A 15,668-nucleotide genomic window follows, 5' to 3' on the forward strand; every position below is an offset into this window, starting at 1 on the left:
AGGCTAGACAAGAAAAGCCAGTGGAGTCAGAGACCTGGCCAGCCCTGGCTTTGCCTCATAGCCGCCATGTGACCTTGAACTGGGCACTTCACCTTTCTGGGGCTCAGCTTCCCCACCTGTAATAGAGTTTGTCCTGTGCGTTAAATAAGAAAGAGACTGCGGAAAGAAGTTTGCAAACCAGTGAGCGTTACAGTCATGTAACACGATGGCTCTTTTTATTCCTGCAAGGTTTGAGAGGAGATTGTTTTCTCTTCTTTGTGCCCTGGGTTATACAGTCGAGGCTGAAGAGCAGCCTGGGACCTCAGACATTGTGGTCCTCACACGTGGTCTCCAGAATCAGCTAGGCTTCCGCCATGAGCGACAGAAGTCAGGCCTGCACGCACTGGGTGTAGTTGTGTCATCAAATAGAATTTACACAGGCTAATCTGACACCTATTTAGCAGTCTGAATAATAATTACCATGCGGCGTGCTGATCGGGCATAAATGGAAGGCATTTGACATAAATGATTATGGTTAGTATTGCTTTTATATAGCCTAACCAGATTTTTACAGTTCTTTCCTCTTTGACCGTTTATTCATTTATCCATTCAACAAATATTTATGGCAGCTGTAATATATGCCAGGCCCTGTTCCGGGCCCTGCGGACAGAGGAACAAGATTTCTGCCCCGTCCCCCACCTCCTTTGTTTGAGCTTGCATTGCACTGGGGAGACCATCACCGAACGACCAACTTCATCCGTAATGAGCAAGAATGCCAAGCTTTTCTTGAGACGGTATTTGCCGTAATCTGTCATTGCACCAATACCCATGAATTAAAGGACAAAGATTCTGGGCCGGATTGGCCAACAAGCAGAGCTGTCTTTGCCTCTGAACTTTACCTTTATTTCCCTCTGACTCCCAATAGCAGGGTGATTGCTTGAGGCCTTCCATCGGACAAGTACAAACTGTGCATCTGCTGTGTAAAGTGGACTCGGGATTTAACAGCACGCTGGCAGCTGTCCTTGCCCTTAAGAAGCCCACACTCATCCCATGTGTGTGCACATAAAGGCAGCAGCAATGGGGAGACGTTCTGTCAAAGCCTCTCTAGGCCGCTGCAGGGGTACGTAGAGAGGGTCGGGATTCTGGCCAGGGGCAGGGGTGCAGGAGAGGAGAATCAGGCAGAGCAAACAAGGTATGCACAGGAAACTGCCAAGTGCTGGGTGTGGCTGGAACATTGAGTGTGTGTGGGGTGGAGGGGGATGTCGGTAAACAGACTTACCCGAGGTCTGTAACACACACACAGAAAAGTGAACGTAATCGTAAGTATAGAGCTCCGTTTTCACAAACTGAACACACTTGTGTAACCACCACCTAGAGTAAGAAACGGGACATCGCCAGCACCCCCAAAAGACCCCACCTGTTCCCATCCAGTCACCGCCCACCCTCAAGGGTAACCACTTGCTGGACCTCTAACAGTTGTACTTTAAAAAAAAAAAAAAAAAAGTTTGTTTATTTTTGAGAGAGAGAGACAGTGCAAGCAGGGGAGGGGCAGAGAGAGGGAGACACAGAATCCGAAGCAGGATCCAGGTTCTGGGCTGTCAGCACAGAGCCTGACGCCGGGCTTGAACTCATGAACCGTGAGCTCATGACCTGAACCAGAGTTGGATGCTTAACCAACCGAGCCACCCAGGCGCCCCTGTTTTCCTACTTCTTATAAAAAGAATCCTATTGTACGTACTGTGCTGTGCCTGGCTTCTTTTGCTCAAATCACGTTCATGAGATTCATCCGGACGGTTACGTGTGGTTGTTGATTGTTGATTTTCATGTCCACGTTACATTCCATCATGCGAATGTACTCTGTATTTCTCCGTTCTGCTACTGGACATCTGGGTAGTTTCCAGTTTGGAGGAATCCAGAGAGCGCTGCCATGATCATTCTAATCCATCTCTGGCGAGCATATCCATGCATTTTTATTGAAAATACACTCCTTGTGGGGTGGCTGGGGCATTAGGCTAAGTGCAAAACTCCGGATTTCAAGAGCATAAAGACCAGTTTTTCTAGAGTCGTATCCACGGGCTCCACATCCCTGCCAGCATTCCGTGTACTGTCCTTTTTTTAGGTCCTTCCACTGGGTGCATAGTGTTATCTTACTGTGGTTTGAAATTGCATTTTCTGATGCCCAGTGAAGCTGAGCGCCTTTTCAAATGTTAAGAGACATTTGGATGTAGTTATTAGTGGGAGACCTGCTCTAGTCTTTTGCCCATCTATCTATTGGGTTGTCTGTCCAGGGGGTGGAGGAAGAATCATTTTAATACTACTTTCCTAACCCAGGGTGACCCGGGATTGGCATAGCCAGGTGTTTCCTGGCCCCACCTTCACCCCACTGATGGGGTGCAGCCGGCAGGCTATCGCCTCGGTTCTCAGGGTGTCCGAGAGGTCTCAGGGAGGTCCCCCCCGCCCCAGTCCCCTCTATAGTCCTGGTTCTGATGTCAGAGGCCCACCTGCCTCAGGAGGAAGAGGGGTTGGTGCAAGAAGGATGGGGAGGGGTTGGTTTTCAGCAGGTAGCAAGAGCAGGTGTGGAAACCAGCCGATGACCTGGTGTGCGTGCTTCTGTCCTCAGCATTTGCTGAGAACAGACCTCTTCCGCGTGTGCCACGGAGGGACTGTTGTTGTCTAGCCTGGCCGCTTGTCCGGCGTTATCTCGATCTGCAGGACAGCTCTACCACGTGGCTGTTGTCCTGCTAGTCTTAGCCGTGAGGACACGGAGTTGGGTGGCCGAGAGAAGTCCTCAGGAAGGCCACCTAACTAGCGTGTGGAGGAGCAGGACTCGAACACGGCGCCGTCCCCACTCCACTCCCCAGCGAGCGGTGGTGTAGTGTGTCCCAGGGCCGTGGCACCGCCTTGCTACCCCTCCCTCCTCTGCTCGCTCATGGCTCCTGTGTAAGAGCGGATGAAGGTTTTCATCCCCAGTTAGAGATTTAAGAACGGTGGAGCCCCACGCATCATTTAGTCGCCTTTACACCCGTGTGCCCCCGATCTGATCAGCGGGATGGAGTTAGAACCTGAAGCTTCTGTGGGCCTGGGGACAGGGAGGAAGGACAGAGGCCCGGAGCTGGCCTGGAGCTCTCCCACTGGCGGTTCTGGTGGGGCTTGTGGGCCCTCTCCCCGGGGGCCCTCTGGGCACCAGCTCTAGTCGCTGGGCTGGGTGGGTGGCTACCTAGCAGGGGCACGGGACTCACCTGCTCCCCACCCCTCCCCACTCTCTCGCAGAGTTATGTCATGCCCAGACCAGCAGAGGGCTCCATGAGGATTCATAGAAGATGCCCCGCGTCTCGGCGCCTTTGGTGCTGCTTCCCGCGTGGCTCGTGATGGTCGCCTGCAGTCCACACTCCTTGAGGATCGGTAAGTGCTGCTCATACGGCCCCCTGGGGACAGCCCAGCCCTGGGGGATGCCTCCTCCTGTTAATCCCAGGTGTCCACCGGGGACATCTGGCCCCACACTGTGCCCTCCTGAGTTTAGCCTGGCTAGCAGGAGTGGTGGCAGGGGGGCAGCCGACAGGCGCACAGCTCCGGTCTGGTCAATGTGCCCAGCCCCCTTGTGAGACTAAGGGTGCCAAGTCCCCAGTTGCAGTGTGTGAAAGGCTCGGCCTGGCGCATGAAGGGGCAGCTGTTAGGGGAAGGAGGAGGTTGGGAGGAGCTGTGGGGATTCCAGATCCAGGGCTGGAGATCAGGGAAGAGATCTCCCCTCCCCTCCCCGGAGGGTGTGCCTCAGATCAAGTCAGGGAGTGCTCTTAGTGACCCTGGCCAACTCCTTGGCGGGGCCCTTGACTTGGTATCTGGCTTGATTCTGGAGAGGGAAGGCAAGGCCCTTTCAGTGACACATGTTCTCTGCCTGGCCTTGCTGCTGCTGGGATGCCCACTCAAGGTGTGGGCAGGCAATGCTGCCACCTGCCCTGTCAGCGACCTCGTCCCTAGAGCGAGGACTGGGAGTGCCTGGGAAATCAAGTGCCTCTTCTTCCCCAGGACCGAGCAAGGCGCATTAACTGCAGGCTGAGGCGCTGCTGATCTGGGTCCCGGGGACACAGCGTCCGCCTCAGGGACAAGGAGTTGGTTCAGTCCGGCATGCGCTGTGTGGTCCTCTGATGGCCCAGGACTGACGTGGAGTGTCAGGGATTGGGGAATTGTGTGTGTGTATGGGGAAGGGGGTCAGTGGGGACAGAAGGGGGCACAGCAGTGAGAAGCCAAGGCAGGTGGGTCGTTGGTCCTAGGAAAGCTGGTTTAACAGCGGGACACCCCTGGAGCAAGGCTGGGCAACACAGACGGGTACCGATGCCCCTCTTCCCACACCGAGCTGCGGAGGGGGCGGAAATGGGGTAGTGTCAACAAGGCAGGATCCTAGATCCTAAACCTGAACCTGAAAGCTTTAGAGACTGATGCAGAAGGAAGCTATCATGACGCCGAGTCCCAGGGAATTGGCTTTAAGCTGCAGGATTTCTCCGGCTGCAGTCAGGACTGGTCCACAGTCCCAGAGGTTGGCGCGCTGATGGTGGTTGGGGTGCCCAGGGTGGGCAGAGGTGAGCCAGAAGCCGAGACCTGGTGAGACCGTGCACCACGGGCCAGAGGCCGAACTGCATCTCAGCGAGCTGTCCCGTGTGAACTTGTGGGCTCATTTCGCCATGCATATGCAGCAGCAGCTGATTGGAATCAGAAATGCAGACAGGTGACTTAGTGCTTCCCCTCACCCTGCCCTCGACGCGCCACTCTGCATGCTTAGAGAAAAGGAATTAAAGAAACAAAATCTTCCCTCCCTCTTCCCCATTCGTTTCTACCGAAACTTCAAAACCTAATTTAATTCTCCTTAGCGGCAATGCAAAACGGTTCATCTCCTTAAGATGCTTAATTTATAAGATGCCTACAGTTATTCAGCATTTGCTGTGAGGTTTTCTCCCCCTCTAAATGAGTGGATAAAGCGGTAACCCATCAATTTCCATTTGTCGCTAATGGGAAGCGGAAAGGGATTGAGCCAGAAACGGCAGCGCCTCACGGCCTTGGCTCTCCTGACATTTGTTCTCTGGGAGGGAAACAGAAAGAGGAGCTGACAGAGCCCTCTCTTGGCTGCTACGCTGACAACGGAGGGCTTCAAAGGGACCCTTCGTGCTCCCATACCCACCCCTGGAGCATCGCTTGTCCAGTTCTGTCAAGACTCTGTTGGCCCTCTGTGTTTTGGTTCACGCCAGGCCACTTGCAGCCGGTTTCCAGCCAGGCTGGAAGGTCAAACCGGGCCCGATCCCCTGCAGAGGCCAGGAAGCGGAGTTAAGCCAACAAAGAGAAAGAAAAGAAAAGGGAAACCAGAGCCACAGTGCCAGGACCCGTTTCGCCGTCTCCTTGGTTATCCTGGGGGCCGGGAGCTTTTCTAAAAGTCTCCTGAACCTAATGGATGGAAAGGTGCTAATTACTGTGGGCTCCAGAGGGGATCTGGAGTGGGGCAGGGATGGGAAGAGAAGTAGGTCAAGAAAACAAGTAGCTGTGCTTGTCAGCAGGCAGCCCTGTGCACAGTGGGCTGGGCCAGCACGGGTGGTGGAGGGTGCAGGAGTCTCCCCCGACCTGCAGAGGGTGCTGTTCATCCCCTTTCCCGCAGGGTCACGTCTCCCTGCATTTGGTGATCTGGGCTCCTTCCAACCCCCTCCGCCTCAGGATAGATAGCTCGGAGGGTGAGGCTGTGTGAAGGGGTGAGGAATCTCAGAGATGAATTGCCCGTCCTGTTCCATCCTCGGCCCTGCTTGTCCGCCGGTGACAATATGGATGTTTGTAAAGAGGCGGCCAGACCCATTACCGTGCCTGGGGACTGCTGCTTTTCATTCAAGTGAGGCACGGGGCGGGAGATACAGCCAAATTGTCTATTACAGTGCCCGGTGTTTACCCCCCGAATGAGGTTTTGGGTAAGAGAAAGGGATTTTATTTATGACTGTGAGGCTGCCTGCATAAATTCCCCAAACTCTCACACATATGTCAGCCCCCTTCAGTCATCTGTCTTCTGAAAATGTCTTTTGATTTTGCTTCTGTCCCTCTGGGTTCTCTGAGTGATGACTGTGGGAGCCACAAGTTAATAAGTGCTCAGAGAAGACCCCACCCCATCTCTACAGCCCGTCATTCCTTCGAAGGTTCGTCATCTTAGAGCCATGAAGGATTCTGAGGATCCCATTCTCTAAGCTGCTCATTTTATCCATGAGGAAGACGGCCTAAAGGGGACATCGCGAGTAGGTGGCCGGGCTGATGGCAGCCGGCACTAGAACCCAGTCTCCTGGACCCCTCTTACACTGCTTTCTTCGCCGCCCACTGGCGGGGTCCCCTGGCCACCGGGGAAGCAGATTCACCGTCAACAGTGTTGTCTCTGGTGGTTTTCTCCCATCCTGTTCCTGACATGAGCAAAGGTTACCCTTGCCCAGAACACATTAAGTACTCAATGTACTTAAGTATCGAGTACTTAGCTTTCCAAGTATTCCAATACTCCAAGTATTGAGTATTAGCTTTCCAGACTGTCTCCTGTTACTCCTTCCTCGGCCCCTCTTTCAGCCACACTGATTCGCTGTTCCCCAGATATACCAGGAAGGTTGACTCTGGGCTTTCCCCACCGGCCTCGCGTGCCTGGGACCAGCTCTTCCCATTCCGTCTTCTCTGCCTGGAAAACTACCACCACTAGTCTTCTTTCTCCTCTCTCTCTCCTCCTCTCCCATCACTGCTCTCCCTGGCTTAAGTAGCTCTTCCTCTGCAGAGTCCTTTCTCGCGATTACCCCGTCCCTCCTGGGGAGGAATCATCTCTTACCTGCCATTTTCCCATTCCCTGGTACTTAACGCCTGTTCCAGCACCTACTGGGTTGTAGCTACTTTGGCCTTTTCCCACCAGACTCGGAACTCCAAGGGCGATCGACCTTGGACACACTTCGCGTATGCAAGTGTATCACTCAGACTCAATGAATGGGATGTGCGGATGAGTCCCTGGCCCCTTGCAAGACCTGCTTCCCCAAGAACGTGCTTGGTATTGTCGTTTTAAAGTACTGTCTTCTGATCTTACGTATATACGCTTAAAGACATAGACCTACTGGAGGACGGGGAAGAGAAAGGAGAGAGAGGAGAAGGAGAAAATGTCCATCTGTCATTGACAATGGAGAAGAGGAGTGGGCTGAGGATCCTGATTGGGTTCCAAAGCAGATTTTGGCTGTAATGATAAGTACGGTGATATAGTTCTCCATTTATTAATTCGCTGGACGGGTGTTTGTTGAGTGCTCTGTGCCAAGCACTGAGGATATGGCGGCAGGATAACAATCACCAGAGTACCTCCCGCTCGGACTGGCTTTACTCTCTGCCGGGCACCGTGCTAGTATTCACAGATGTAGGGCAATCTTCATGTCAAAATTAACGACCCGATGTTAAAGATGAAGACACAAAGGCTCGGAGAGTTTAAAGGACTCGTCCAAGGTCACATAGATACTGAACTTTGAGCCTGTCCCCAAAGCTGTCTCTTTCTACTCTCCTTCACTATGGCTGGGACACCCCCGGGGACGGTAGGGATATCCCATTATCGGAGCGGTCATACTAACTCTATCGTGTTCTACCTCCATCTGATTTGACAGATGGAGCCATTGCTGATGGAGTTCTAGCTTCTCGTCCACTCTTCTACCCGCAAATAATTTCCTCTGGGCACAGAGAAAGTCCATCTCACAGATGGGGAAACTGAGGGCTGGGGATTTGAGAGCCTTGCTCGTCGTGCCGCAGAAGTCCTAAGGAGTGTGGGTGGCATCAGACACACCAGCAGGTTTTGGAGCAATTGGATCTCTTTCTTGTTTAAAGTTTCCCTGGGTAGTAAAGTAGCAAGAGCCTGGATTTATTTGACACTCTGCCTTACTAGGACACCCAGGCACTTTACAACTACCATTTTTTACTTGGTTGGTTTCCCCCAATGAGCTCCAAGTCCTGGAGAGAGAACGTTAAACATAGAACATTCAAATGTTATAAACACGGAGATAATAAGAGAACTGGGGGAGGTAAGAGGGAAGGATAAAAAACAGTTTGTTTTTTTTTTTATCCTGTTCTGCTGTGTATTAAATATATCTGACACACGGAGATCCAAATCTGCCAGCTGAATTCTGTGTCTTGCAAAAGATTCATGAGGGGGTGTTTTTGAGGAGGGGGCTCTCTTAATGTTGCCACGTGATGTGATTTATGGAATTTTGATGGGCACGTAACTTTTCATCGCTTTTCCAAATTGAGTCACCCATATAGGCAATCAATTGGTCTTTCACATTAGTGACAAATAGAAATTGATGACTTTCTCCTTCATCTGTCTCCTAGAAAGATTTCTGAGACACCGCTCTCTCCCCTGCCCAGCACCCTAGGGGATTTGTGTCTGCCTTATTACGTCCGTATTCCTGGGTCTAGCACCGTGCCTGCCCCATAGTCATACTTTCTAAATGTTTGCTGGATGCATGAACTGATGGCAAGTTTTGAAACTTGAGCTGACCTGTCAGATTTCTCCCTCCCCAGATATTGGTCAGTGCTCAAAAAAAGCAAGCAGCTTTATTTAACAATAAGTGTATAACATGTAATTAGAAGAGTAAATATCTTACCAAAAAAGTCTGTGTGTGTGTGTGCGCACGTGCGTGTGTGTCTGCAGCACGTATGCTTGTCCAAGGCTGTCTCTCCCTGCCTCCTGACTCACCCCTGCTGCTACAGCTCCAGTGGGGAGCAGGGAGCCTCAGCTGTATCTACGCAGGCACCCAGGCCAGTGTTCTGTGTGGAGTCACTCAGCCCACGATGTCATCACCTGCCTTCACCTGCAGCCTGTCTTCTTCCAAGAGCCTCACACAGGATGCCTTCAGGAAGTTTAAATTCTTAGCCTTTCCAGAACGCTTTTGTGAAGCACGGCTTCACAAGACAGAGTCTTGAATAGCTTGTTGGCAGTATTCTCTTGATGGGTGGGACCGAGAGCCACCAGAGGCCAGTGTGCCGACACCCAGGACCTCATGAAATCAGGCTGAGCTAAAGGAGATAGGCAAGTAAGTAGGAAATGTTGTGTTTTCTTAAATCCATCGTGACTGATCTCTGGGACAAAACCGGGAAAGGTCCCGGGAGCAGGGCTATCAGAGTGAAGGGATGGTCTGGTGTTCCCGGATTATGGCTAATTTTGTGTGGCTGCCTCTGGTCACTTGTGCTAGAACGGCCTGCTTCCCCCTGGGCTCTCGTTGTGCCCCTCACATTGGGAGTGAATCGTTAGCAAGCTCTATTTGGGGGGGGGGTGTGGGGAGAAGGTAGAAATTATGGAAAGAAATTTGGATTTGTTGTAAAGAAACGCCTGTTAGATGGACGGAATGACCTGTGCTGGGTACCGAGGCTTGTACAGCTGGAGGTGGCCACAGATAGTTTGGACGGGAATTTCAGCATCCAGGTGGGGGTTGGGCCTGTTACCTCTAAGACCACTTTCAACCTGGGATTCTGGGATAGAATGCTTTGGCCTTTGGTCTGTTCTCCTGCTCCCATAGGGAGACAGTCCATTATCATTGTGTTCTCATTAACAGCCATTAATAAGCCTTAGGATGGAGGTGACCATCTACTGAACTTAGGCCATGACCTCATTTGGCCCCAGTTGCATGGGAAAGCCAGATAAGACACAGAGCCCTGCGGATTCTTTTCATTTCGTCAGTGGAAATTTGTCTAAGTGTTTCTTGTCTCCCTGCGGACGCCGATGGGGGAGTCGGAGAAGCATGGGCACCAGTGGGAGCTGTTGCCAGACCTCAGCCAAGTGCCTGGGTGCATGCGAGCCTGAGTGGGTGGGAAGCACAGGTGTGCACGAGCAGAGCCCAGACATCCCACTCGCAGCCTTGCGGCTTGGCTCCGGGCAAGACAGCGGCCACACTTACTCCGGCCTGCGGGAGGAGGCATGTGATCCGTACCAGCTTGACGGGGCCTGGGCCTTGGCTGCTGAGGAACACTGGGCATGGGGAAGGATGCAGACACCTGTCAGGCTGCTCAGCGCCCCCCCCCCCCCCCGTGTCGTCTTGTGTGCTTCTTCCCGTGGAGCTGAGTCATGGGGTCCAGCTGTCATGGTGGCTGGGTTGGCGAGGCCCACGAAGCCCACGCCACCGAAGAAGGCTGTGGAAAGGGAAGAGAGCCCAGTCCAGCTGGGGCACAGCATGTGCCTGTGTTGGCATACCCAAGCCCCTGGCCGGGCAGATGGTGCCACTGTGCTAGATTTGGGAGGCGCTACAGCCCTGGCTGGGGCTCTCTGGCGTTGAGATTCTCTGTGTGCATTACCCTTCTCGGAGGAGAGGTTCACCATTCTGAAACTCTACCCCGAGGGCAGACATTAGCCACATGCTCTCAGCTCCTCTGGCTCCGTGTACTCCTACTGAGGAAACCTGCGACTGGGGGGCGAGTGACCATCTGTGGCAGCCCATGACAGGGTCCCTGTGGGTCTCTTTCTCTTCATCTCTTCCGCTAGGGCTCGCCCAGGTGTCTCCCATGGCTATTCCAAGTTTATCGGCAGCTGGCGGGCCAAGGGAGCACGGAGCCAGGTGTGTTGTGGATAGCACTGGGGTTGGCTCTGGAAGGTTCCAGCATCGTGTAGATGTCGATGCCAGAGCGTGGGCTCTAGCCAGACTGCCTGGGTTTGAGTCTGAGCTCCACCCTTTACTGGTTGTGTGACCTCGGGCAAGCACTTGATAACCCAGCGCCTCGATTTCTTCGTCTATAAGGTGGGGCAACAGGAGTCCCACCTCAGGCATTTATGAGAGGCTGGTAAGTTGCCACACAGAAAGCACTCGGAACAGTGTGAGGCAGAGGATCCGAAGCCGGCCCTGCGCCGTCTGCAAGCCCGATGTGGGGCTCGAACTCGTGAACCGTGAGATCATGACCTGAGCCAAAGTGGGATGCTCAACCGATTGAGCGAACCCAGGCGCCCTTCCCCTTTTCCTTTTAGCAGCGTTTTCTTAAAATTAAAAAAATATATATATTTATTTTTGAAAGAGAGACAGATACAGAGTGTGAGCAGGGGGAGGACAGAGAGAGGGAGACACAGTCTGGAGCAGGCTCCAGGCGCTGAGCTGTCAGCACAGAGCCTGACACGGGGCTCAAACCCACGAACTGTGAGATCATGACCTGAGCCCAAGTCGGATGCTTAACTGATTGAGCCACACAGCACCACCCCCCCCCAACTTCCCTTTTTCTAAACCCTGCTTGAAATTCATCTCTTTCTCAGAGCTGAGAATCCTCACCTGGTTGGGAAAGTTCTTGCTTCCAGAATCTTCCATGCAAGTCGCACGAATGTTCCCGTGCTTGTGCTTGTGTGTGTGTCGTCATTGATGCGTACCCATCTGTCCCTTATTTGAATTCCATCGACCCCACAAGCCGAAGAGCATCCTGATGAGCTCTGTTGTCCCCCCCCCCTCCGCCCCCAGGTGGGCTTCCCACGCTGGGATGATGGTGCCAGGTCCTGGCTAAGGGATCTGAAGGCTCTCCCATCTTTTTTTTTTTTTTTTTTTAATTTTTTTTTCACCGTTTATTTATTTTTGGGACAGAGAGAGACAGAGCATGAACAGGGGAGGGGCAGAGAGAGAGGGAGACACAGAATCGGAAACAGGCTCCAGGCTCTGAGCCATCAGCCCAGAGCCCGACGCGGGGCTCGAACTCACGGACCGCGAGATCGTGACCTGGCTGAAGTCGGATGCTTAACCGACTGCGCCACCCAGGCGCCCCAGAAGGCTCTCCCATCTTAAAAACCACCCTAGTCCCACATCCCTCATCAGCTAAGCCGCTCTTTCCCTCCTTCCCTTTACATGGAAACTCTGCAAGAGAATTGCCTGATCGAAGCTGCCTCCATTCCCTCTCCTCTCTTACCCTCTCAGTAGGACCCCCTCCCAGCACGTTGCCCCCACCAGGGATGCCCGCCTGGCTACATCCAGTCCTCTGTCCCCAGGCCTCATCTTACTGGCAGCACTGACATAGCTCCTCGCTCCCGCTTCCTCAAAACACTTCTTGCTATTGACTTCTGGTCACACTCCTATCTTGATTCTTGCCCTGCCTTGCCGGCTCTTCCTTCTCCGTGTCCTTTGCCGGTTCCTCCTCAGCTCTCTGACCTCTGGATATGGATGCGCTGTAGGGTTCTAAGACAGCTCCCTCCACACCCGCTCTTTAGACACCTCATTCAGTCTCAGGGCTTTACGGGTTTATGGCTCGCTCCTCTCCTGTCCAGCTCCCACCTCTCCCCCAGCTCCAGACTCCTGCACCTGCTTACCCTCCCCATGTGGATGGCTAAGAGAAACCCAGACTTGACGTATCCAGAATCGGGGTGTGGATTCCTCTCCCCCTGCCTGCTGCTCCTACCATCTCCGCCATTTCCTGAATGGGAGTGCCATTCGATGTGTTTGGACTCAGACCCCAACCTTTGGAGTCACGCTCGACCCTGTCTTTCTCGGGCGTCCTCTCCACCAGATGATCCCGTTTGCTCTACTTTCCAACTCTCCCCAGAGCCCGGCCGCTTCTTACCACCTCACAGTTGCTTTCCTGTTCCAAGACGGTGTTACCTCTCACCTGGGTCACCGCAAAGGCTTCCTGCTGGTTTCTCTGCTTCCCGCTTTGCCCGGTCACTTTTGTTTCCCAAAATGGCAGCAAGAATGGTTATTTCAGCACGTAAGTTGGATCCTGTCAGTCCTCTGTTGACCTCCCCAGGGCCTTCTCATCTCACATCGGAGTAAAAGGAAACATCCTTCCGGCGTCCCACGAGGCCCTCCACGATGTGCCCCGCCGTTGTGTTACTTTTCCATTTCCATCCCATTCCGCTCCGTCTCCTGCTCACTCCAGACCAACCCCGACCCCACGGGTTTCCTTGCTTCCTCTCAGACGTGCCAGGTATGCTCTCACCTCAGCGCTTTTGCATCTGCTGGGCTCTCTGCCTAGAACTCTCCTCCCTGGATATCGGCATGGTCCGCTGTCCTCTCCTGCAGGCCACGCCCTGCCCCACAGGACCCCCTCTCTCGCTCGCTCCCTTGATTTTTTCTATGGCGCTTATCACCACCTGACAAACTCGTCCTACTTGCTTATCGTCTGAGTCTTCCCGTCAGGAAAAGCCCTTTGTTTTGTTCTCTGCTACTTCCCCAGCGTGTCAGATAGTGCGTGGTGTATAGAAAGTGCTCACTAAATAGCTACTGAACAAATGAATAACGTGGCCCCAAGGGACGCCCCAAAGGAGCTTCAAATTTGCCAGCTATTGGAAACCAGGGACGATGGGACTCTCCCTTGACACAGAAGCAGTCCTGAACAAGTGCCCCTTTCTAAGTGCTGGTTCCCTGTCCCTGTGTTCTCTGATCCCTGCAGCAAACCCCGGGTCCTGGGGCCAATCTTGATCCCATTCCGAGGAAGCCTAAGCCAGCAGTTTAATGACTCAGCATCACAGTGAATCTTGGCTGCTGGTCTTACTTCGTCCCCTCAGATCCAAACACCAGGCTGGCGACTTACAATCATCCCCCACCTGTGCTGCCACTGCGGTGCTCAAGTTTCTGTCCGGTCATCAAGTCTGAGACCTCACTCTGACGTGTTGCCTGTGCGCAAGCTTCCCTGCGCCTGTGGTCGGGCCTTGCTGGTCTCCGTCTCCTGAGAGCCTGGGGACCTGAATCTGGACCCAGCCTCCCGGCTGCGACCCTGCCACCTGCTCCCAGCTCTTTCCTGATGCTTCCGGCGTTGGCCAGGGTACCTGCCTGTTGTCTGCCAGCAGATTTTCCCGGTGCTGAACTCTGCCTGTCCACTCGTGCTGAGATTCACAAAATCTTGATGGTGGCAGGGACCCCAGTCTAACCCGTTCCACTTTGAGTAGTGCCGACTATGGGTTTTTCTTTCTCCTGAGCCCACATCTGTCTGTCTGTGCCTTCTGCCTACTGTCCTAGCACTGCCCTTCCCTCAAGAGCATGCAGAGCCGGTCTCTGTTCTTCCCGGTGATGGCATTTCTGAGATCTGTAACACTGTCATTTCACAGCTCCTCCTGTCTCCCTTTTTTCCAGAGATGCATCATCAGTACCTTTGTTCCTTCCTTCTCAGCATCCTGGTCACCCTCCTCCAAATGGGTTTTCTTTTTCTTCTTCCCAGTTAGCATGTGGCCCCCAAATCACAGGCAGGCCCTCCCCTTAACTGCTTCCAGTCGAACACAAGCACCTGTTCTAGGCCGGTGGGGTCTGGTCTCCAGGTTCAGAGCCCTTGGTGGACCCATTCCCACCAAGCCCTGGCTGACCAGTCTTTGGGCTAAAGGACGTTCATCTAGGTCGCACCTATGCCTGTGAAATGTCCCCTCTCTGGCTCTTCACAGGCTAGGCTTTGCTCTCAACACCCAGAGCCGGTGTCACTCCTGCAGCAGGATGCTCCAGTGTCGCCTGGGTAAACACACCTGTGTTAGGGAGCCTGGTGCCGGAGATTTGCTGAGTTGTCACCCCTGTGGCTTCTTCCAAGATCTGCTGTTCCCATCCTTTCTAGTACATGGTCTTTCAAGCAGGGAGTGACATGGGCAGGGGAGGGAATGCCACTTTGCTGGCAACACTCATAAATTCGCCCCAGTGGCAGGGATCTAACAACATGAGACTTTGAGCTTTCAGCTCACAGATGAAAGAACAGGGATTTTCCCCGAGATGACAGAAAAGGGAAACATACAGCCCTGGGGGCCTCAGCAGGAAGCTCTGCTAAGGAGTTGTTCCAAAGAGGCACCAGCCATCAGTTTGTGTGGGAGGAGAATTTCGCCGGGTGGCCCCCAACCCCATCCCCCGCCCACCTGCCACCAGCAGCCACCTGGAAGTCTCAGACCAGCAGACTTTGGGCAAGTGGGCGAGCTTTGCGAAGATCACCAGTAAGGAATTCTCCTTGCCCTTTGTGGAGCTCTTGGGGTTTCTGAACCTAAAGGGACCTTTACCTGGAAATGGTGGTTGAATGCTAATTTCCCCGTCAGAGCCAATTTGGACAAGCCAGAGAGCCAAAGGAATTAAGATTGTTAAGTGGACGTAAGTGGAGTTCGTGGAGATGAGTGAAGGCATCTGTGGATTGCCCCTATTGGAACTCTTCCCGTGTTTAATCAGCTTCTTCCTCGTTGGCCCAGAGAGCAATGTTGGCCCCTGGGCAGGCGGGGGCCATGCTCTCTTGGAGGGCCGCTGCTGTAGGCTTGGGGTGGTAGCCTGGGGTGGGAGGCTCCCTTTTGGGTCATGAGCTAGTGCCTGTCTTACTGGGAAGCCATAAGGGCGGTCCCCTCGGGGAGCTTGGAGTTCACGTTTGAGGCTTCATATCCTGGGCACTAGGGAACAAGTTGGCGTTGGATTAAAAATTCATGGTTATGACTCTCCCTTACTGTCCATATTCCTTTAAGCAAATTACACCACCTTTCCTGCACTCAATTTCCCATCTGTACACAGGAGATAACAGTTTGCCATTGGACGTTATTGCATTAATTGAGAGATGTGTGAAGTGCTGTACCTGGTGTGTGCATCTAGTAATACGTAAGAAGCATTAGTTCATTTGTTTTTTGTTTCTTTAAAAACAGCAACAGTTTGCTCAACGTTGTGGCAAACATCATCTTGGGTCTCGTCATGGGGTAACGGAATGCGGATGGGCTTTACTGACAAAGTCAGAGTTGAATTACAGTTTCAGCATGTGACCTTGGCCAAATT

The 15,668-nt window shown here is 53.2% G+C and overlaps 1 protein-coding gene across 4 annotated transcripts in view; it reads left to right on the top strand.

Annotated features, from left to right (window-relative positions):
- GRIK4 (glutamate ionotropic receptor kainate type subunit 4) overlaps positions 1 to 15,668 on the top strand; it is a 431,410-nt gene that overhangs the window by 128,800 nt on the left and 286,942 nt on the right. For all 4 annotated transcript variants that reach the window (XM_045483193.1, XM_045483194.1, XM_045483196.1 and 1 more), the window contains exon 3: positions 3,250 to 3,381. In XM_045483193.1, coding sequence (XP_045339149.1) covers positions 3,300 to 3,381 — 82 coding nt within the window. In that variant the 5' untranslated portion in view covers positions 3,250 to 3,299. The remainder of the gene's footprint in view (positions 1 to 3,249; positions 3,382 to 15,668) is intronic.

This window comes from Leopardus geoffroyi, chromosome D1 (genome assembly GCF_018350155.1).
Source record: "Leopardus geoffroyi isolate Oge1 chromosome D1, O.geoffroyi_Oge1_pat1.0, whole genome shotgun sequence".
Classification (NCBI taxonomy): Eukaryota; Metazoa; Chordata; class Mammalia; order Carnivora; family Felidae; genus Leopardus; species Leopardus geoffroyi.